The sequence below is a fragment of the Crinia signifera genome, chromosome 12, assembly GCF_055691185.1.
Source record: "Crinia signifera chromosome 12, ASM5569118v1, whole genome shotgun sequence".
Lineage (NCBI taxonomy): Eukaryota > Metazoa > Chordata > Amphibia > Anura > Myobatrachidae > Crinia > Crinia signifera.
In genome coordinates, this window is record NC_139228.1 from 56,725,922 (window position 1) to 56,748,967 (window position 23,046).

At 49.4% G+C, this 23,046-nt stretch overlaps 2 protein-coding genes across 3 annotated transcripts in view; one reads left to right on the top strand and one right to left on the bottom strand.

Moving 5' to 3' along the window:
• ANGEL1 (angel homolog 1) overlaps window positions 1–13,167 on the top strand; it is a 105,372-nt gene extending 92,205 nt beyond the window's left edge. Inside the window, exons 4-12 of one of the 2 annotated variants that reach the window (XM_083166810.1) lie at window positions 169–421; window positions 684–892; window positions 1,618–1,687; window positions 2,485–2,921; window positions 3,015–3,165; window positions 4,246–4,372; window positions 4,842–4,958; window positions 11,417–11,580; window positions 11,661–13,167. In XM_083166810.1, the coding sequence (XP_083022936.1) occupies window positions 211–421; window positions 684–892; window positions 1,618–1,687; window positions 2,485–2,921; window positions 3,015–3,165; window positions 4,246–4,372; window positions 4,842–4,958; window positions 11,417–11,580; window positions 11,661–11,818 (1,644 nt within the window). In that variant the 5' untranslated portion in view covers window positions 169–210 and the 3' untranslated portion in view covers window positions 11,819–13,167. The remainder of the gene's footprint in view (window positions 1–168; window positions 422–683; window positions 893–1,617; window positions 1,688–2,484; window positions 2,922–3,014; window positions 3,166–4,245; window positions 4,373–4,841; window positions 4,959–11,416; window positions 11,581–11,660) is intronic. The other variant, XM_083166811.1, reaches the window with a different exon arrangement.
• On the bottom strand, window positions 12,089–21,586 carry VASH1 (vasohibin 1). The gene is made up of 7 exons (XM_083166815.1): window positions 20,653–21,586; window positions 18,936–19,024; window positions 18,460–18,516; window positions 16,758–16,832; window positions 14,208–14,589; window positions 13,966–14,069; window positions 12,089–12,586 (listed from the first exon to the last, which is right to left on the bottom strand). Exons 1-7 carry the CDS (start codon window positions 20,833–20,835, stop codon window positions 12,517–12,519), a joined length of 960 nt encoding a protein of 319 aa, XP_083022941.1. The 5' UTR covers window positions 20,836–21,586; the 3' UTR covers window positions 12,089–12,516.
• Window positions 21,587–23,046: the final 1,460 nt, after the last annotated feature.

Sequence of the window (23,046 nt, forward strand, 5' to 3'; positions counted from 1 at the left end):
TTAAGGATACTCACCATAATAACCAGCTGCTTCACTAAAGCATGGTTATCCTTAAAACCTGGACTGTAATAATGGAGCTTGTGGAAAGCTGCTATTAAGAGATGGCGGTGATCTTGTAGAACAGAGTTCATGCATTGAGCCACTCTTGCCCTTTGCCCCCCCCCCCAGGCTGCCCGCGCAGCGAACCAGCCCGCGCCATTCATCCTGGGTATGAAGAGATATCACAGATTGGAAATTGCAAAGGGTCAGTTAGCCATGGAACTCACTGGGTCAGCATCGATAAATGGGCGCAAAGAGGCAATACCTGGTGGCATGGAGAAGCCTGGCGCGAAGCAGAACACCATCTTGGATATTAAGGCGAGTGAAAGAGCTGAACTGCCAAAGTCTGATCTGGTTGCTCAGAGCTCCCTGCTATACAATGGTGAGTGCACCCATTACATCAAGCATGTCCAAACTGCAGCCCTCCAGCTGTTGTGTATCTACACATCCCAGCATGCCTTGCTATAGTTTTAGCATTCCCTAATAGCAAAACTGTAGCAAGGCATGATGGTACTTTAGTTTCACAGCAGCTGGAGGGCCATAGTTTGGACATGGCTGAATTACATAAACACACGTGTCTTTACATACAGTATGTGACTTAAGTATGCAGAATAGTGGCCGATTTGTATTATTGGTGCATTCAGTGATCATGTGGAGGGACTGGCAGGAACTGCATGAAGTAGATCTCCCCAGCAACCAACACTTTGATTTCACCGTCCTGTCCTACAACATCTTATCACAGGACCTGCTGGAGCAGAACATGCATCTCTACTGGCACTGCTCCCCTGATATCCTGCGCTGGGAATTCCGCTGGCCCAGAATCCTCAGAGAGCTGCAGTACTGGGAGGCTGAGGTGAGCTACCTGGAGTATTGGTTTCAGGCAGTGGCATCACTACCTCAGGTGATACCCAGTGTGGGAGGGACTGTTCTTCACTTGCTGGCAAACAAGGGCATGTCCTTGCTGGTAGGGGCCCTTTCCTCGCCGCTTGAATCATTGCAGGGGTCCTGGAGATGTGGCCTGGCCCCAGAGACCAGTCAATTTGCGGTGCTGGCTCCCCCTCAGTGACAAGAGCCTGGTGCTGCACGTAATGTTACAATGCAGCATATGGCTCCTGTCACTGTGGAGGAGCTGGCATTTTCATGTCACCCCATAGTGTAATCGTATAAGAGTAAATGTTCTATATCTGCCATTCACAAAACAATTTTCCAAAAAGAAAAAAATAAGGACAAAGCATGCAGGCCCTGTCCATTTTTCATCCACATCCATCCATAGCAACAGGAGATCAAAAGGTTATCGGGATGCTTAAATGCAGACAAGGTACGCATATGGGAGAGGAGACTTTGGGATTGAAGATGGTGGTCGATGGGCCCACAGCCAAGTAATGGAATGATCGATCCATAAGAGATTTTTGGAGAGTGTAATTTTTGTTTTTGTACCTCTAGCTAGCATTGCCTAATTTCCCCCATTTCCCACCTCCCTCCTCACCGCATGTTGCTTTTTAGATGACCTCTCCTCGTATGCATGTACAAGTGACTCCATCTAATCTCTGTACGGGACATGTGCCGTTTCTTCCTCAGATTCTCTGTCTTCAGGAGGTACAAGAAGACCATTTCAGGGACTACGTGCAGCCGACCCTCTCCACATTTGGTAAATCTCCCCATGGGTAATGTTGGTGGCAGTCAGAAGTGAAGGCTTATGAGAAATAGTTAATACCATTCTCTGTCTCGAAAGGGGATCATTGGGTCGACCTAAAGATGGTTGACAGTCATTAGGTTGAAATACTGCAAGGTCGACAGGTGTCTAGGTCGACATGGGACAAGGTTGACAGGTGCTTAGGTTGACACAAGCGTTAGGTTGACGTGGTCTATGTCGACAGTCAAAAGGTCGACATGTTTTTTTTTTGTTTAGTGTTCATTCTAGCACTCGCCATCTTTGAAAACCCATTCAGTTCCTCTTCCCTGCCTAGGGTGTCGCTGTCTGATGTAGTGCTTCAAGCACTGTGTGGTCTGTATATCAGCACTGATATGCAAACCAGACCTGTGCTAGAAATACAGCGGACAGCGACACCCCAAGCGGGTGCTAGAATGAACACTAGTTTTTCACTGTTTTTGACCCGAATGTCGACATAGACACAGGTTAAAGTGCAACGTGTCCTCTTGCATGGCTCGCTGCGCTCACCATGCTTCGGGCACGGTGCTTCACTACGCTTGGCACACTATTTTATTCTCCCACCACGCCCTAGTGGATGGCAGGGCATGAAATACCGCCTGTCGGCTCAAAAAACAGTGAAAACCCCCATGTCGACCTTTTGACTGTTGACCTAGACCATGTCAACCTAATGCTTGTGTCGACCTAGACACCTGTAGACCTTGCAGTATGTCGACCCAACGGTGTCGACCTTCTTTTGGAATGACCAACCGACTGTATCTCCTCTGTGTCCTTAGGGTACTGCTCCCACTACAAGCGGCGGACTGGTGGGAGAACGGACGGGTGCTGCACCAGTTTCAAAGCCCACTATTTCACGCTGCTCTCGGAGAGCCAGGTGGAGTATTTCCGACCTGGGATTGAAGTGTTAAACCGTGACAATGTGGGGCTCATACTACTACTGCAGCCAAGACTCACTGAGGACGTACAAGGTGGGAGCCCACCTCCTCCTCTGTGTGTGGTAAATACCCACCTGTGCTACAATCCTAAAAGAGGAGACGTTAAGCTGGCACAACTGGCACTTCTACTGGCAGAGGTGGATAAGTTGTCTTCTTCTACTAAGGGCTCTCGTTGCCCAATCATCCTTTGTGGAGACCTGAATGCAACGCCCAACTCTCCACTCTACCAGCTGCTGTACAATGGTGACCTGGACTGCAGCGGACTGCTAGCAGGGGAGGTGGGCAGAGGACAGGGGGGCATGGGGCAGGGCGGGGGGGGGGGGGGGATTACTGTTCGGAACCATTTATCTGATGTGGCACGTACCCAACAGGTCTCAGGACAGAAGCTCTCAGTACAGGATCCATTCTCTACTACACTATATCCACCATATCCGCGGCCTCTGCCTTCTCCTCTGTGGCCAGATATACTAGGGATCAATAACCACTGCCAATATGTTACACAGAAGGCACCAAGGACCGCAGGTGAGGTGACCCAGTGCGTTCACATAGCATTGTACTCCGGGCAGATTCATGTGTGATGTAGAGATAGCCATCATTGCCATTGATGGCAATAGTGCAACTGGCCATCGATAGTGCTAAACTATGCAATGGATGACCATAGATATTTTTTTCCTACCGATGGTCATCCATTTTGTTTGACTGATTGGCCTGTGGGCCAATCAAAACATGGGGGCAAGGTCAGGTGTTGGGTGGCGGACCTACACTCCATGTCCCAGTACTTAAAAAAAAAAAAAAAAGCATAATTTTTGCTGTGCCATTGATAGAGGGAAACTATCTGGTTCTCCCCCCATTGATGGCAAAAGTATTCGACATAGGCCATAAACCACCATCAATGATTTTGAATCATCGATGGTCATCCCTAGTGTGATATCCCTGGTTAAATTGCAATGGGATATGCTGCGCTATATAAGAAATAAGGCAAACACATTCAGGGGTAGATTTATTAAGCTCGGTGAAGTGATAAAGGGGGAAATTTACTAAAGGAAATTTGTAAAAAATAGGTGTATTTGTATCCAGAATAACACATATTTTTGACATTTACTATCCCGAAAATACGGCAATTCGTATTCGCACATCAATAGAATACGAATTGCCGTATTTTCGGGATAGTAAATGTAAAAAATAAGTGTATTTCTGGATACCAATACAGCTATTTTTTTTACAAATTTCCTTTAGTAAATTTCCCCTAAAATGTCTGGTTTTTATCACCGACCAATCAACTCCTACCTGTCATTTTTCAAACGAAGCCTGTAACTTCACAGGTAGGAGCTGATTGGCTGGTGATAAAAACCAGACAGTTTATCACTTCACCGAGCTTAATAAATCTACCCCTCAATTTGGACTATATAGTCTTGCCTGCACAGTCTATTTTTCTATTAAATTTCGATGCTGCCAGGCCGAGCATCGGGATCAAACTCGAATATGTTCAATTTCCATTTGATTTTTCTTCTATAAGGGTAAGAATACTCAGCATAGAATATCCAGGGGATGGAGTTCCCCTTAATCCTTAGTAGGTCTTACGGTTTGAGTTTTTGCTTGCAGCCAGACACGCGTACACCCGGGAAGACCTCCTGCAGCTTCGATACTGCGACTGTGCGTTACATCGCCCTGCACATCTTGTTCTGATCACCGGAGTGACCGATAATCAGCCAGAGGGGGAGGAGATGGGGTAAGTTACCTTCATCTATAAAACGTATTCTGTCTGTTCCATGGATCTGCTGCCGGCAAGCCTATATCCAGGCGGATTCCTGAAGGCAGAGGCAACGCTTCCGGGATCTTAAGGGCGCTGACCTACCTATTGGGATATAATTTATTGCAGTATGACATTAGATGCCTGCAATTTGGGTTGAGAATGCTTTATTGCCATTTACCATCTAAGGAGCTGAATACAGGGAAGAGCACTCGCCCCTGTTTGCTGGTCCCACCCATTAGTGATGCACTTATTCCCTGTTATCACCCCCTGCCCCCACCTGTGACATAGGGAGGGGACACTGAAAGATAACATTGGATGTACTGATGTGTGTAACACTGGGCACAAACAATTGTGTTGTTCTAATCATTGGTTCTGTGTGGACGATGGGCGACTGTCACTGTATCCAGTGTTCTGTCAGGGTGACCCACTCTGTCTCCTCCCACAGTCCCCAAGTACAGTGGCCTGGCAAGTGGCACCGGTACCATGGACAGCAGCAATGGGAGACTATCAGTGGCAGAACCTGGAGCAGTAGAGGAGTACGAGAGGATCTGGGCATGCAAAGGTGAGCGGTGGGGTGGTAATTTAGCTGTTTCCTGGGAGTGTCAGGGAAAACGCAAACTTGCTCCAGGTGTTATAGTGGAAGTCGTGTGAGGCCAGCTCCGGTCCCGATCAGCCTGATTCTTTTGCAGCCGCTGAGTAAGTCCTGGGCTACGCACAGACTGAGGAATCATTCGATGGATTTGCAGCCAATCGCTGATCCTGTTAATTTCTGCAAACCATGCTAAGCATGTTGCAGTGTTGCACTGGGTGGGATATCACTCTGGCGTTACGGCGTATACCTGATCGCAGGGCTCTGCAAATTAGCAGAGCAGCAATCAGGTCTAAATACCCTGATTAATATCTTATTTCTCCGTCATATCCAACGTCTGTTCCTGCAGTAAGATGCGTAAGTTCTGGATGGATTTGGACATCTGTAGTATGTCTACCTCCCCATGGCAGTAAACCTCTGGGTTCTCTCCCTATAGGTAGATATCTGGAAAGGAATAAAAAAGACACCTCCCCTATATAAGGACTGCCCCTTCCTAGGCTCAGTGTCTTTTTTTTCCTTTCCAGGTAGAGAGAGTGCTTACCCTGAGGTTGGCTGCTGCCTTCTCCTCTGCCTAGTGCAGTTGGGGTCTAGGCTGTGACTTAATAAGGATAAACTTCTCCCGCCATCTGGCGTGGTTGGGAGATGACAATACAGCGTCCTGCTGCCAGGTGCAGTTAGGTCGCTTACCCCGGGTTCAGGAGCCGCAGGAGATGGTTTCCTGTTTGAGGCATGGACCTTGATGTCGGATGGCCGGGCGGCTGTAAGCGGTGAGTCCGTCACAGGATGTTGGGAGCATCATAGGTGGCGCCGCCAGGACGGAAGCACCGCTCATGCTGGGTGACGCCGCGCGCGTCACCAGAGGGCGCGACGCCGCTGGAGCGCGTGGCGCGCGGCATGACGGGGGAATAACCCCTGTGTGGGTACTGGACGCGATTCGCGTCATAGCCAAGCGCCATTTAAGCGCCACACAGACGCAGGACGGCGCCATTGTTTGTTTCAAACGCCGGCAATAGGAGCCAAGAACCCGGGGGAATAAGATTATATTGCCACTGCTTCTCCAGAGGGCAGCTGCAGGAGGCTATTTTCAGAGTGAAGGTAAGACCCTAGGCTTGGCCAGGGCTGTGTGTATGCCTGCATATCTATGCTTACTGAATTTGTATCCTTGTACAGATACTTTCAGGCACTCTATACTATGGAGGATGAAAGAAAGCAGCCTGCAAAGTCAGGGTAAGCAGGAAAGGCAGTTAGTTGTTTATTTTTTTTTTTTTTATTTTTTTTCATGGAATGTTGTTGTAGTATAGTCAGGCATTCATTATGTGTGTACTTCGGCAGGTCCGAAGCAAGCAAGGAAAAGGCAGAAGGAAAAGCCAAGCATAAAAAAATGCATCTGGCCAAATGCACACTCTGTGACAAAACGCTTCCTGACAAATGTGCAGGGTCTGTCTGTGTGATAATTGCAAAGGTTCTCAGATACTGGCACCTTCACAAATGACAGAGTTGGTTGCAAAACTTAGAACAGCGTTGGCAGATACCTTCGTGACAAAGGAGGATCTGGCAAAGATGTCAGCTAAAAGGCCTAGGGAGGTTGACTCTGCCAACTCAGAGGACTCAGAGGAAGGCCCTGCTCCTGCTATAGAGGAGCAAGTTGAGGAAGGAGAAGTGATGCAGGAAAAAGCAGAATTAGAATTTAATCCGGACTTGCTGGATAATCTGTTTACGCTGGTGAACAAGTCTCTTAATATAGACGTGGCACAAGAGGAAGGCAAGTTACAAGATCTGCTTTTCAGAGACAAAAAGAAAAAGTCTAAGACATTCCCGCTGTCTTTGACACTCAAAGAAGTAGTAGAGGACGAGTGGGCACACCCGGATAAAAAGGTGGCGGTACCACTAAGGGTTAATAAAATGTACCCTTTTGAGCCTCAGGAAGTTAAGACGTTGGAGGAACCGCCGAAGGTAGACGCGGCTATCGCACGCATATCTAGGAAGACGACGCTTCCATTGGAGGACGCCAATATATTTAAGGACTCCATGGAGCGTAAAATGGAGATGGGGTTGCGTAAGCAACATGTCACATCAGGAGCGGCGATCAAAGCGTCATCAGCGATCGCAATTACTTCTAGAGTGCTCAGGTCGTGGTGTCAGGACCTAGAGTCAGATATGATCGACGGCATTAAAAGGGCAGACCTGCTGAAGATTGTACAGAATATGCAGGTGGCCATAGAATTTGTGTGCGATGCCTCACTAGATGCAGTCAGGCTGGCAGCAAGAGTCAATGCCAACGCAGCAGTAGTGAGAAGGGCTCTGTGGCTGAAACCGTGGGCAGCCGATGCCCAATCAAAGAATAAGCTCGTATCCCTACCATTTCAGGGAGAGTATTTATTCTGGAAAAAGCTTGATGACATCATCACTAAGGTGTCAGGAGGAAAATCAGTGTGGCTACCACAGGACAGGGGTGCAAAGAAACCCTTCAATAAGTCTCAGAGGTTCCAGCAATCAGAATTCAGAGAGGCGAGAACTTACAGGCCAGGAAGGAACTATAGGCGGCCGTGGTTTGGAAATCGGAGTTCCTTTCGAGGTCAAAGAAACAAGGAAGGAAGGTTCTCGTTCAGGCAGTCATCTCAATGACGCCAGGGACAGGGTCGGGGGCAGGCTGTTAGAATACAAACAGGCCTGGCTCCGATCTACAGAGGACCGGTGGGTCCAAGAAGTGGTCTCCACCGGGTACAAAATAGAATTCATTATGACACCCGGAAACTGGATGGAGGAATCCCCTGTGCCAAGGTGCCCGAAAGAAAAGGAGGCGCTAATGAGCAGCTTGCAGACTATGATCTCTCAGGGTGTAGTAGTCATAGTACCCAAGGATCAAGAAGCCCAAGGCTGGCACTCCAGATTTTTCGTAGTAAAAAAGGCGACAGGGGGTTTCAGGACCATTCTAGATTTGAGAAGACTCAATACATATGTCAAGACACAAAACTTCAAAATGGAGTCGATAAGATCTATCCTCCCAGACATCAAACAGGGGTCTTTTCTGACAACAATAGACTTAAAAGACGCTTACTTACATATTCCCATATGTCAACAGCACCAAAGATACCTAAAGGTTCAAAATCAAAGGAATTACTTACCAATTTACGGCTCTGCCGTTCGGCCTATCCACATCCCCAAGAACCTTCACAAAGGTTCTGGTTGTGCTCATAGCAAACTTGAGAAAAGAGGGGGTGACAATATGGCCATATTTAGACGACCTACTGATTATGGCAAAGACAGAAGGAATGGCGAGAGATCATACAGAGAAGGTGATGAAGTATCTAAAGCACCACGGGTGGCTTATAAACAAGGAAAAAAGTCACTTGGAACCAACAAGAGCCGCAAAGTATCTGGGTGTGGTGATAGATACAGAAGCCATGAGGGTCAGATTGACACCAGAAAGGCAGGAGAAATTAAGGTCAGAAGTAATCAAGCTTCTGAGAAAAAGGCTAGTGTGCGCAGGAGACTGCCTAAAAGTTTTAGGCCTCATGTCGGCAGCGCTAGACACTATCAGATGGGCCCAATGTCATACAAGAAAACTACAAGGGTGCTTTCTATCCCAATGGGATGGCGACGGGAAGAATCCCATGCAGAGGATCTCCTTGTCAAAGCAAGCGAAAGAAGACCTAAGGTGGTGGATGGACACAAACAGGTTGAGACAAGGAAGATCATTCGCAAAAAGGGAGCAGATACTAGTCACCACTGACGCCAGTCAGTCGGGATGGGGAGCTGTGTGCGGCAAATGAACAGCACAAGGTCAATGGAGACAAGCCGAGTCAAGGGCACACTCAAATGTAAGAGAGAAGAGGGCAGTGCTTATGGCATGCCAGGCATTTCAGGTACAACTGTGGCAAAAGGAAGTTGTAATCAGATCAGACAACAGAGCTGTAGTGGCGTATGTGAACCGCCAAGGCGGTACAAGGAGCCGAGAACTGATGAAGGAGACGGCAAACATACTCCAGTGGGCAGAAGGACATGTACAAAGCCTGTCAGCAGTGTTCATCGCAGGGAAGGAAAACCAGTGAGCAGATGCCCTAAGCAGGTGGGCAATAAGACCAGGAGAGTGGGAATTGTCCCCACAAATATTCGACATGCTGACAAGCCACTGGGGAGTCCCGCAGGTGGACCTAATGGCCACCAAGTACAACGCAAAGGCCAAAAAATTTATATCAAGGCACTGGGAACAAGGGGCATGGCAGGCGGACGCCCTAACCGCCAGTTGGGGAACGGGCCTGGCATACGTCTTTCCCCCATTTCCAGTGATACCGAGACTGTTGAACAAAATCCAACAGAAACGGATGACTGTCATAGCAATCCTGCCCTACTGGCCGAGGCGAGCCTGGTTTGCCAAGGTGGTCAGGATGGCGGTGGATGCTCCCTGGGAACTACCGGACATAGAAGACCTTATACGGCAGGGGCCCCACGTACAGAGGCAGCCCGACCACTGGAATCTGACGGCGTGGCTGCTGAGACAAGAAACTTGGTAGCAAAGGGGTTTTCCAGAAAGGTCGTGGATACCCTGCTGAAGGCTAGAAAACACTCTACGTCTAAAACGTATTACCGGATATGGAAGGCATATACAGAGCTCTGCAGAAGGGAAGGTAAAGACCATAAGCTGGTCACTTTGGTGCTGGACTTTCTGCAGAGAGGGTTAGAAAGAAACCTTTCAGTAAGCTCTTTAAAGGTGCAAGTGGCGGCTTTAGGAGCTATGATGGACATCAGACTGGCAGATAACAAGTATGTCCAGAGGTTTCTACAAGCCTCGAAGAGAATAAGGCCTTCATTTCACAGACCCATGGCGCCATGGGACTTGAACATGGTGTTGAATGTCCTGACAGAAGAACCGTTTGAGCCATTGGAGCAAGTGTCCACCAGAATGTTATCGCTGAAAGTGGCATTCTTGGTGGCAATAACATCCGCAAGGCGGGTGTCAGAGTTGCAGGCTCTTTGGGCTGAAGAGCCGTTTCTGAATGTGTTCAACGACAAAGTGGTCTTAAGGACGAACCCTAACTTCTTGCCAAAGGTAGTGTCGCGATTCCACGTGAATCAGGAGATAGTGCTACCCACCTTTTGCGACAAGCCGGCGAACGAAAAGGAGGATAGGTTGCATAAATTGGATGTCAAACGGGCTATACTGATCTACCTGAAGAGGGTGGAATCATGGAGGAAGACTAAGAGACTTTTTGTAATATCAGAAGGAAAAAACAAGGGCTTGGGAGCCACCAAGACAACTATAGCCAGGTGGATCAAGTCATGCATAGCAGAGGCATACAGGATTAAAGAGATAGATCCACCTGAAGGCATCAAGGCGCACTCTACAAGGGCAGTAGCGGCGTCGTGGGCAGAAAGGGGCGCGGCCTCAATGGAAGAACTGTGCAAAGCGGCATGTTGGGCTTCAGCACACACCTTCACCAAACACTACAGAGTAGATGTAGGGTCATCAAGTGATGCAAAGTTTGGGAGGAAGATTCTTAGCGCAGTGGCGCTATAAGAAAAAAAAAAGAGAAGAAAGTTAATGACAAGGAAGAGGAGGTGAAGAGAACCTCATATCCTTTTTTTCATTTGGTGTCCTATTTATTTGTTTATTATATGGACGTATTGTATTGAATAGTAATCTTAAGTTGAAACCCGCCCAGTGAGGTAACTGCTAGGGTATTACCCAGAGGTTGGCTGCCATGGGGAGGTAGAGGAAAGTACGGATTATTACCTGTTAGTACGATTTTCTCTACTTCTCCATGGCAGCATTATTCCCGCCCATGAGCAACTTAAAAAAAAAAAGTTATATGTGTATGTTATGTTTAAGCTGTATAATTTAAAATACACTGAGCCTAGGAAGGGGCAGTCCTTATATAGGGGAGGTGTCTTTTTTTATTCCTTTCCAGATATCTACCTATAGGGAGAGAACCCAGAGGTTGGCTGCCATGGAGGAGTAGAGGAAATCGTACTAACAGGTAATAATCCGTACTTTTGTTCCGTCCGTCCGTCCATCCAGCAAGCAATGGGGTTTATTCTAGTTCATTCTTTCTGACAAAATCCTTCTTAGATGGACAAAACCATGTGCACTGCAGGGGGGCAGATGTAACATGTGCAGATAGAATTAGATTTGGGTGAGTTATTTTGTTTCTGTGCAGGGAAAATACTGACTGCTTTATTTTACACTGCAATATAGATCTCACTTTGAAGTAAAACCCCACCCAAATCTAATTAACACTGCACAAGTAACATCTGCCCCACCCGCAGTGCACATGGTTTTGTCCATCTAAGAAGGATTTTGTCAGAAAGAATGAACTAGAATAACCCCCAATGTGAGCAGGACATACTGTGATATATTTGCAGGCAGTATAACATCCCCTGTATATGTATGTTAAGGAACTGGACACGACAATCTGTCTCTTTACTTCCAGGCCCCCCCTTCTCCTCCAGCACCACCTTAACCTGACCTCCGCATATTACCATTACCTGCCTGCAGAGAACCGGCCAGAAGTGACCACCCTCCCGTTTGGCGTGGGAAGCACCGTGGATTACATCTTTTATTCTGCTGTTCCGTTCCCAATACACCCCAAAAAAGGTGAGCGCGCAACTAAGATGAGAGCGATTTGCACTGTGTGACACCCTCCCCATTCTTACACCCGTCCCCGTGTGTCCCAGGTCTACGCTTCTTCGTGGACGGTCAGTTGAAGCTTTTGGGGCGCTTGGGTCTTCTTTCTGAGGATAATCTGTTAAAGACAGGTGGGCTTCCAAACCACTGGTACAGCTCCGACCACCTCTACCTTGCTGCCAGGTTCAGTTTGGATCTGTCGGTGTGACCGATCATGTTGTGGCATCTACCCGCGGGTGCAGCAGAGACTTGGCTGGCTGGTCTGGGTACGGGGGAACATTTGAGTTTAAATGTTGGTCTGTTTGGTTTTGAATTTTAGGTTTGGTTTCATTAAACTGCAACCCCCAGCATCGGAAGCATCACCGGGTGCCGTCTCTCTTGTTCCTAAGACCCTTGGCATCAGAGGGTGGCATGTTTAGGTTGGCATGTACCATAATGACTTGAATTTGTGACATACTGTACAAACAAGAGACCAGGCTGACGTAACTTGTTTATTGGGAATTCAGTGTAAAAGTGCTGGGATAAATAAGGGAAAAATATGGTCAGGTTCTCCGCTAGGCCGGTGCATTCACAATACATCGGGCATCAGAGCAATTACTGGGTCCTGATAGGCTGGCACATGTGGTTTGGTGATAAGGCAATTTGCAAAGGGTTAATACTGAGCTGTAGCCCTTTACCCCCCCATAGTGGTTATTGACTGACCCCTCCCCATTACACCATTCACCCGCAACGGCCTCTTGTTCCCGCATCTCAACTGTCACATTTCATTGATGCGGGCACAAGCTGGGGCCGATCTGAAATTGGCCATGGGTCCCTTTGGGGCACTGGACTAGTGAGGGAGGGGGCATTACAGGTAGCATGAAGAGGTGAAAAAGGGCAAGTTCATAAGGTGGGTGGTCTCCTCTCTCACACCCGGATCTGGTAGCCGCCGAGGTCAGGTAAAGAGTTGGGGTCCGCAGGTTTTTCCCCAGATGCCCTACAGAAAAATAAGAAGAAAATAGAAGATGATCTCCGGCCCGGTTCTCCATTTCGAACAATAACGTGATCTAATGTATAAGGTTGGGCTATAAGAGAACACTGCATAGGTGCCCACAGCTCCAGAAGAAGCCCCATCCATGGACTGGATGGGGGGAAGAGTTAGACTCTACTAAGTGTCTATTTTCCCATTAACATTCTCAGAACATTATTCCAACGAGACCGATATAAAGGCAGTGGGGCAGCACCTTACCCAGACCCATTTCTGTCCGTGTCTGGCCAAGGAACCTGAACACGGTCAAAGAAGGGGCTTCAGCTGTACTTACACCTTTCACGCAGACCTGAGACCCGGGTCATGCCAGAAATAACCCAGGTTCTCCACTCAGTGTAGTAGCTGTTATATACCCTACTACTGTGTTGTGTCTTCTGTACATAGCCAGATATTTTTCTTATAAGACAGAATAGTTTTCCTTGGCATATGTGTAGCACTGTCTGATAGGGCAGTCATGGCTGAAACCCACAGGAGTATGTTGGTTATCCATATATTTTAGTAAGGGTTGCAGGAAGACCAGTCCAAACCGATCATGTCCTGTAACACTATATAGCAGGCATGTCCAAACTCTGGCTCTCCAACTGTTGTGAAACTACACATCCCAGCATGCCTTGCCATAGTTTTAGCATTCACTAATTGCAAAAGTGTGGCAAGGCATGATCGGACTTGTAGTTTCACAACAGCTGGAGGGCCATAGTTTGGACATGCCTGCTGTATAGTTTTCAATCTAGAGGCACTGCAGATGTGACCAGACACCTAGCCTCTCACGTTAGACAACCCATTTGGTAGTGGCGGTCTCCTAATACCCCTTTCACACTCGAAGAGCCGGGTCATACTCGGAAATGTGTTCCCAGATGCTTCCCGGGACTCTACCTGGGAATGTGCCCTTTCACACTGCACTCAGACCGGGATCGACCCGGGACAGCCCCATTCACACTGATCCCGGGAAATCCCTGCAAATACATATGCATGTCATTAGAAATGGACTCCAGGGCTCTGAAAGATGACATCAGGATTTGTGAGCCCAAGAAAGCTCCTATCAGCAGCTTTTTTAAAGTCCCGTATACACAATTCCGGGTGCGGGACCATTCACACTTGATCACATACCGGGTCGATTCCGGAATCTAACCAGGTCAGGAACTGGGTAGAAATCCCAGGATATTCTTTCAAGACCCTTTCACACTGAGCTAAATCCCAGGTTGATGCGCTTTTATGTGCAAAAACCCGGGATATTTTTGCAAGTGTGAAAGGGGTATACGAGTGACCTCCAGGGCAGTGGCTGGTGGAGAACTCTACACATTATATGTGATCAGACAGATAAGACTTACCGTCTGTCTGGCCGCTCCCTGCGGTGAGGGCTGGACTGTCCTCGTTGGGGTGAAGAGGTGATATCCCTCTTCCGCTCTTTAGGTGAAGGGGGTCCCTTGGATATCTGAAAGAAAATAAGTGTTAGCACTGGTCTCTACCATCTCCTCGTCCAGTCATGGCCACCGCCTGTATCACTGCTGCCTTCCTATCACCACCGCCTGTGTCACTACTGCCCCCCTATCACCACCTCTTCTCTCCTCACCCTGAGTCTCATCTCTCTGCTGTGACGTTCCAGCTCCCTGCGCAGAGCCTCCGCGCCTAGCTCCTGCACATCAAGAACCGAGTGCTTCCAGTCAATCTGCTCCACGCTGTGGGGGTCATGTGACACATAAGGGCCAATCTTCACTTTCCGCAGCTGGTGCCAGCAGCGTGCATATGCTTCCTGAAAATCCACCATCAGATCACTAAGTGTGCGGTAGCGGAGCGGCTTGTACATCAGATCTTCTCTTCGGCTTATTCCAACTGCTCCGAAATGTCCTCCCCAGTGTAAGCCCAGCACAATATGCCTGAAACAGCCTCCGGAGAACTGAGTCTTGAAGCTGATGGGGAAACGCTCCAGGCCGGGGATGTTGTTAGTCAGGTAGCTGTAAATGGGGGTTCAGGGAAATATTTCTTTACAAGTGCAGTATCATCAGCGAGCAATGCCTCCTACTGGCATTGTGAGGAGCGCTGTTATACAGGGGAGCGCCACACAGACTCCCCCCCCCCCTCCCACAAACACACACATCTACAGTCACTGAGAAGAGCACTGTTATACAGGGTAGTGTCACACAACCCCCCCCCCCCACACACACACACACACACATCTACAGTCACTGAGAAGAGCACTGTTATACAGGGTAGTGTCACACAACCCCCCCCACACACACACACACACACACACACACACACACACATCTGCAGTCACTGAGAAGAGCACTGTTATACAGGGTAGTGTCACACAACCCACCCCCCACACACACACATCTACAGTCACTGGGAGGAAAGCAATTATACAGGGGTATGTCATTCAGAATCCTGGCCACCGCCACCTACATTGAATGTGAGGAGCACTGTTATACAGATGACTATCGCAAAGACCCCCCCCCCCCCCCCCCCCACACACACACACATGCAAACACACCCACCTACAGTCACTGAGAGGAGTGCCGTTATACAGGATAGTGTCACACCAAATACTCCCGGAAGTACTCTTTCCGCCATATTTGTTAAGGGCACAACAGGCTACAACAGCAGCCCGAATGCTCAATACCGGTGGAACGCATGTGCGGTTCACCTGACCCGGAAGTGAGGTATCCGGATATCCGGAAACGGGTCCGATGTATGTAAATAAATAAAACATGTTTTTTGTACTTTAAAACACTCATTTTTGAACAAAAAGGTTATTATTAGCTATAGTTTTGTCTCCTATTCCTGATGATAACTTTATATGTTGAAAATGCTCATGAGATTAGCTCACAATAATCACTATGCAACAGGTGGTAATTATTATCTCTAATGGAGAGGGTATAAAAACACTACCCCATGATACCAGAAGCATCACCTTGATAAAGCTTACACAGCGAAACGCGTCAGTGAATGAGACCTAAGGACACCTACAGCTTACCTGCAGATACCATTTAAATCCTGTGACCGGACCAGCCTCGGAAACTCATCCCTCCAGCTTACAATTTGGGCCATCAACATCCAATACCAGGTAGAGCACCAAACAACATCCGGTGCTCCCTGGTCCCCACCATCTAATCCCAGGTAGAGCACCTATCCAACAACAAGGAGCTCCCTGGAGTGAAGATCGCCACTCTCCTAATCAAGCAAACTGGGACAATATTACAGAGGCATTCTAGGAACGGACTCAGGACTGTGCAGCATATTGTGGGTGACTATTATCTCACACATTACGCATATGGTATCCATGTTTTTATGGGATATGTAATCCCGCTATTTTATACTATATTCACATATTTTATATTAATAAATATTCATATATTTTTACCTATACCTGTTGCATGTTTTAGTTAAGCGCGGTTTCACCCTCCCTTTTTCTGCTATATGTTGTTTGGGACTGACATCCCAATTCCGAAACCGCTGCTTCAGCTTAACAACTCCTTCCAGGCGCACTCTAAGGCCACACCAATGACCGAATCTTTTTCTACTCCCCACCTATAGTCACTGTGATGAGCGCTGTCATACAGGGGAGTGTTATTCAGAATCCTCACCACCCCCACTTACAGTAAATGTGAGGAGTGGTGTTATACAGGGGAGTGTCACATAGACCCCCCCCACCCACCACAAACACACACATCTACAGCCACTGAGAGGAACACTGTTAACTGTATACTGTCATTCAGAACCCCCCCCCCCCCACACACACACACACACACACACACCTACAGTCATTGAGTGGAGCGCCGTTATACAGGGTATTGTCACATCGAATGCCCTTCACCTACAGTGACTGTGAGGAGCACTGTTATACAGGCGAGTGTCACTCAGAATCCTCACCACCCCCAGCTACAGTCAATGTGAGGAGTGCTGTTATACAGGGGAGTGGCACTCCTCACCACACCCACCTAGAGTCACTGTGAGGAGCACTGTTATGCTGAAGAGGGCATCCTGGAATCATATTTCTCCCAGGGCACCATATTCAGCCAGGTACACCCTACTACATTACTTGTGTAAAGAATGTATTTATCCAGTGTATATTGCCCACAGCAAATAGCTGTAATGGTGGAATGCACTGTACGAAGGATACATGGCGAGAATGACCGCCTCCAGGCATTTGATTGGCAGAGCCTCTTTAGTCATCTCTTTGGCCAGGTCCATCAGTCTGTGGAAGGAGAAAAAGCATCAATTACAGAACACATAGGGCCAACCTGTACCTGCCTATGGCAGCAGCACCCAGAGCCCAGACGCGTCCTGCCTGTGGCAGCAGCACCCAGAGCCCAGACGCGTCCTGCCTGTGGCAGCAGCACCCAGAGCCCAGACGCGTCCTGCCTGTGGCAGCAGCACCCAGAACTCAGACGCGTCCTGCCTGTGGCAGCAGCACCCAGAGCCCAGACGCGTCCTGCCTGTGGCAGCAGCACCCAGAGCCCAGACGCGTCCTGCCTGTGGCAGCAGCACCCAGAGCCCAGACGCGTCCTGCCTGTGGCAGCAGCACCCAGAGCCCAGACGCGTCCTGCCTGTGGCAGCAGCACCCAGAGCCCAGACGCGTCCTGCCCGTGGCAGCAGCAGCACCCAGAGCCCAGACGCGTCCTGCCTGTGGCAGCAGCACCCAGAGCCCAGACGCGTCCTGCCTGTGGCAGCAGCACCCAGAGCCCAGACGCGTCCTGCCTGTGGCAGCAGCACCCAGAGCCCAGACGCGTCCTGCCTGTGGCAGCAGCACCCAGAGCCCAGACGCGTCCTGCCTGTGGCAGCAGCACCCAGAGCCCAGACGCGTCCTGCCTGTGGCAGCAGCACCCAGAGCCCAGACGCGTCCTGCCTGTGGCAGCAGCACCCAGAGCCCAGACGCGTCCTGCCTGTGGCAGCAGCACCCAGAGCCCAGACGCGTCCTGCCTGTGGCAGCAGCACCCAGAGCCCAGACGCGTCCTGCCTGTGGCAGCAGCACCCAGAGCCCAGACGCGCCCTGCCTGTGGCAGCAGCACCCAGAGCCCAGATGCGTCCTGCCTGTGGCAGCAGCACCCAGGGCCCAGACGCGTCCTGCCTGTGGCAGCAGCACCCTGAGCCCAGACGCGTCCTGCCTGTGGCAGCAGCACCCTGAGCCCAGACGCGTCCTGCCTGTGGCAGCAGCGCCCAGACGCGTCCTGCCTGTGGCAGCAGCACCCAGAGCCCAGACGCGTCCTGCCTGTGGCAGCAGCGCCCAGAACCCAGACGCGTCCTGCCTGTGGCAGCAGCACCCAGAGCCCAGACGCGTCCTGCCTGTGGCAGCAGCACCCAGAGCCCAGACGCGTCCTGCCTGTGGCAGCAGCACCCAGAGCCCAGACGCGTCCTGCCTGTGGCAGCAGCACCCAGAACCCAGACGCGTCCTGCCTGTGGCAGCAGCACCCAGAGCCCAGACGCGTCCTGCCTGTGGCAGCAGCACCCAGACACATCTGTATAATTATCCCTAACAACACCTGCACCTCACGCTGATCTGTAATAGGGGCTGTGTCATGCTACAGGGGGTACACTTACACGGAAACATGCTACGTTCCCAACCCTTTCATCACCTGCCTCTCAGAAGCCCCCCCCCCCCGTCCCCAACCCATTCATCACCTGACCCCTGTAAGCCCCCCGTCCCTGCCATGTCCCCAACCGATTCATCACCTGACCCCTGGAAGCCCTCGTACCTGCCCTGTCCCCAACCCATTCATCACCTGCCCCCTGGAAGCCCCCGGTTCCGGTTCCTGTACTGTCCCCAATATTCCATACTCCCCAACACCTGGCACTGGAGAACCTTTCTGCAGTAAATAACTCACCCGGTGAAAGGCCGCGTCTTCTTGATCTCAAAGAACTGAGTCCCGGTGTGATTGTATCTGAGCGGTGTGTGAAGGAGGCAGACAGAGAGGACCTTGTACCCCAATATCCGGAGTGTGCAGAGTACCGGCCACAGCCCAGTTGGGGTCATGTTGCGCCTTTTATGCTTGGACAAAGTGGGCTTATAACGCCTGCGGAAGGCACAATACTAACAGCAACAATGGTAATGGTAAGAGTCATTACACCAGTCTAATAAATTGTGCAGTACAGTATGTTGGCTTTTTATAAACAAAGAATACTAATAATAATACATTTACATTTTAGAATGCTTCCTCAGCCCTGAGGACACCAGTGGCCTGAAGAGTATCCAGAAAACCTTGGCTGTTACATGTAAACATGCCACATAAGAAGTCATCACTCCAATGTCTGAGGGACCCCTGTACCACTGAGGCATCAAGTCCCAGTGTATAAAGGATACTGCAGGTCCCGTATGTACCTCTGTACTGCTTCCACTTTCTCTGGGATGGAGACCCCCATGGTGAGCATCGGCACAGAGGGGACTGGAACCTGCGGAGGTAAAAACACGATTGAGAAACAGTGAATTTTTGAAGAGTTGGTGATTGCTCCGTGACACCGCATAACTGCTGGAATTATCATTGACACAAGGTCTTCACTGGAACAATAATGATAGGAAACCGCATCAATTAGCCTGGATCACCGTGGATGATAAAATGTGCAAGGTGGAGCAATGGTGGCAAGCTCTTTGGTTGCAGTCTGCAGTGTAGGGGCCCGCTGGGCCCTACAGATGACTTTGTACATGGAGAGTGTGACCGAACCCACCTGAGCCTTAACATCCGGGGGCTGCATTTTCTACAGTACTTAAGCAGCTGTAACTGCTGTACAGGAAAGATTAGGCCGTGGACCAGTACTGCTAATGGGTAGCCTATGGAGCTGCATAGCGGATCAGCCTATCGCAATGGGCTGATAAATGGGCAAGGCGAACACCTAATTGACTCTGCCCCTCTGTAACCTGGCATAGGCTGGCATTAGAACAGCCATATGATGCCATGGTCCTTTTTCATTCACGCACTCACCCAACTACATGGGCACACACAAGACACCCATGTGTGCTTGTTGAGCACCTCATTATAAACTTCTGGGTGTAAAAATGGAGCTGGTAACCCCTTTTCTGCTATACCAGCCTCCAATTCACTAGGAAGATGCCCTGGACCCTGGCTGTGGGGATTCCCATCCATTCACCCACAGGAGCATCAGTGATGTTGGCACGGGGGTCAGGTCCGGCTCGTGGTCAGTGCTGCACTTATCCCATAGGCCTATGATGGGGCTGAGGTTAGGTTCTACCCAGTGGTGCAAGTAGAATTTTTTTCTTGGTGGTACTGATAGCCTCCACCAAAAATGGGCGTGGCTATGTGTCATGAGGGGGCGTGGTCACACAAAGCTAGAAGAGTGACTAAATGGCATCAGGAGACAGGGAATGAGAAACAGGGAATGACTGGGGGTGGGTTGGCTCTTGCTTGGGGGAGAGCCGGGCAGCTTGTGCTTACAACTGTGGAGCCTGCTCTTCATGCCGTTGGCTCCGCTGATGCCTGTCAGTGTGACAGGCTAAATCAGCAGTAGCTGGTAGCTGCATACAGCACCAATCATAATGCTGGGTGGGGGGCTGCGGATGCATTATATTTAGACTTAAAATAAAAATAGAATTGACAGTGGGGTAAGTGGTACTGCGTACCTGCAACATATTTCTTACAGGTACTCCGTACCACGCCGTACCCCCTTACTTGCAACACTGGTTCTACCCCCAACAGTCTCTGCAAGCCATATTCTGATGGAGCTGACTTTGGTGTCCTGACACAGGAGGGGATCTCCCTTAGACTGGAGGGGGGTCTTTCATTTGAGTGATGTTGGAACGATTGCCTGTCACTCCAGCATATACCCATCTTGCCAGTTGCAGAGCTCGTCAGTGCAGCTGCTGCATTTACTATAAACTGAATCAGCCCCACGACAGAGATATACAGATTATTATGTGACCTGTAATCTATAGATCTCTATCTGATGGAGATCTATAGATTACAAATCCCATAATAAGACGCTATTAGGAGCATGCCTCCACGCGTATGGCGGGGTCAGTATTGTCCTGGGCTCACTGCACCCATTCCCCACAGCTGGTGACTTACCCGGGGCAGTTCCTCAGCCGTCCGTATTGACTTGACCAGTTTGTCACCATCAGGATGTGTGCGAGCGACATATCCCCACATCCGCTCCCACGTGGGTTCATCAATAGGGAGCCCACCCCTGTTCACAAAAAAAGGGACTCCTCCATCCTCATCAACCCCACCATTATGAAACCCCTCAGACATTCCTGTCACATACACATACCTGCCCAGTACAGCCTACTCCAGCAATGCTATACACCACCCTGGGACCCCCACACATCACTCCTCGTATCACACCGCCTGCCCTCCACACAGCAGAAGTATTCCTCTGAGTGGCCCCCCATTAACTCCTATTATCCACTATCAGAAACCATTAATACATGGGACTGAGGCCCACAGGGACTGCACACACTCACACACTATCCCAGGGACCCCCAGAACCTGCACACAGACCCACTATCCCAGGGACCCCCAGGCCCTGCACACAAATCTCCTTAGCCTGGGACCCTTATACCATGCACACAGACCCCCTATACTAGGGACCCCCAGATCGTACACACAAGGACCCTTATATCCTGCACACACAACCTCTTACTCAAGGACCCCCAAGCCTTGCACAAAGACCACCTAACCATTGAAAGCCCAGGCCCTGCACAAACACACAATTCCTAGGACCCCAGCCCCTGCTGCACACAGACACCCTATCACATTGACCCCTTATACCTGGGACCCCCCGGCCCTGCACACAGACCCCTATTCCCGGTACCCCTAGTAGACAAAGCCCCAGATCCCGGCGAGGAACCACCCAGTCACAGCTGGATCATCATTAACTCTGCACATGCCGGGGTACAGGGTGGAGCCCGTCATATTCCGCAGCACTGTAATCACATCTGTCACATATGGGGTTAATATCTTCAGCCAATACGACTGAAGCTCTCTGACGTAATATAGATGCGGCTTATCAGCGTCACGGATTCAGGAAAAGGTGTGGCCACGGCCAAGTGCCTGTCACCATAGGCACGCCCCCTCTCGTCATCTATAGTCGCACAGTGCACCCAGAGACAGACCATCACCCTAATTATCCTAATACACAGCCCTCACCATCACCCTAATTATCCTAATACACGGAACTTTCTTCGCACAATAGTTATCCTTATAGACAGCCTTCACCATCACACCAATACACAACCCTCTCATTAATCTCCTAATACACAATTACACAGCCCTCACCATCACTCGAATTCTCCGAATACACAGCCCTTACCATTACCCTAATTCTCCTAATACACAGTCCTCACCATCATCCTAATTATCCTAATACACAGCCCATAGCCCTTACCATCAGCCTAATTATCGTAATATACAGAACTTCCCAGCACAATAGTTATCCTAATAGAAAGCCCTCACCATCACCCTAATTATCCTAATACACAGGCTCAGCCCACAACCCTCGCCATCACCCATTCTCCTAATACACTACCCTCACCATCACACTAATTATCCCAATACACTGCCCTCATCATCACCCTAATTCTAATAATACACAGCCCTCATCATCACTACCCTAATACACTGCCCTCACACAATGCACTCACCATCACCTTCTGCCAATACAATGCACTCACCATCACCTTCTGCCAATACAGTGCACTCACCATCACCCTAATTTTCCTACAACACTGCCCTCGCCATAATTCTCCCAATACACTGCCCTCATCATCACCCTATTTTTTCTAATTCACTGCCCTCACCATCACCCTAATTCTATTAACACACTGCCATCATCACCCTAATTCTCCTAATACACTGGCCCTTGCTATCACCCTAATTATCCTAATACACTGACCTTAGCATCAACCTAATTATCCTAATACACTGCATTCACCATCACCCTAATTCTCCTAATACAACGCCCTCACCATCACCCTAATTCTAATAACATCCATATAGATTGTAAGCTTGCAGCAGGGCCCTCCTACCTCCAAGTCTGTCTGTTGTTACCCAGTTTGTTTTATCACTGTCTACTATTGTAAAGCACTACGGAATCTGCTGCGCTATATAAGAAACTGTTAATAAATAAATAATAATACACAGCCCTCACAATCACCCTAATTCTCCTAATACACTGGCCCTTGCTATCACCCTAATTGTTCTAATACAGCCCTCACCATCACTCTAATTATCCTAATACACAGACCTCACCATCACCCTAATTCTCCTAATACACATCCCCTAACCCGCACCCTAATTTTTCTAATTCACTGCCTTCATCATCACCCTAATTTTCCTAAACACTGGCCCCATCATCACCCTAATACACTGCCCTCATCATCACCTTAATTCTCCTAATACACTGGCCTTGCCATCACCTTAATTCTCCTAATACACTGCCCTCACCATCACCCTAATTTTCCT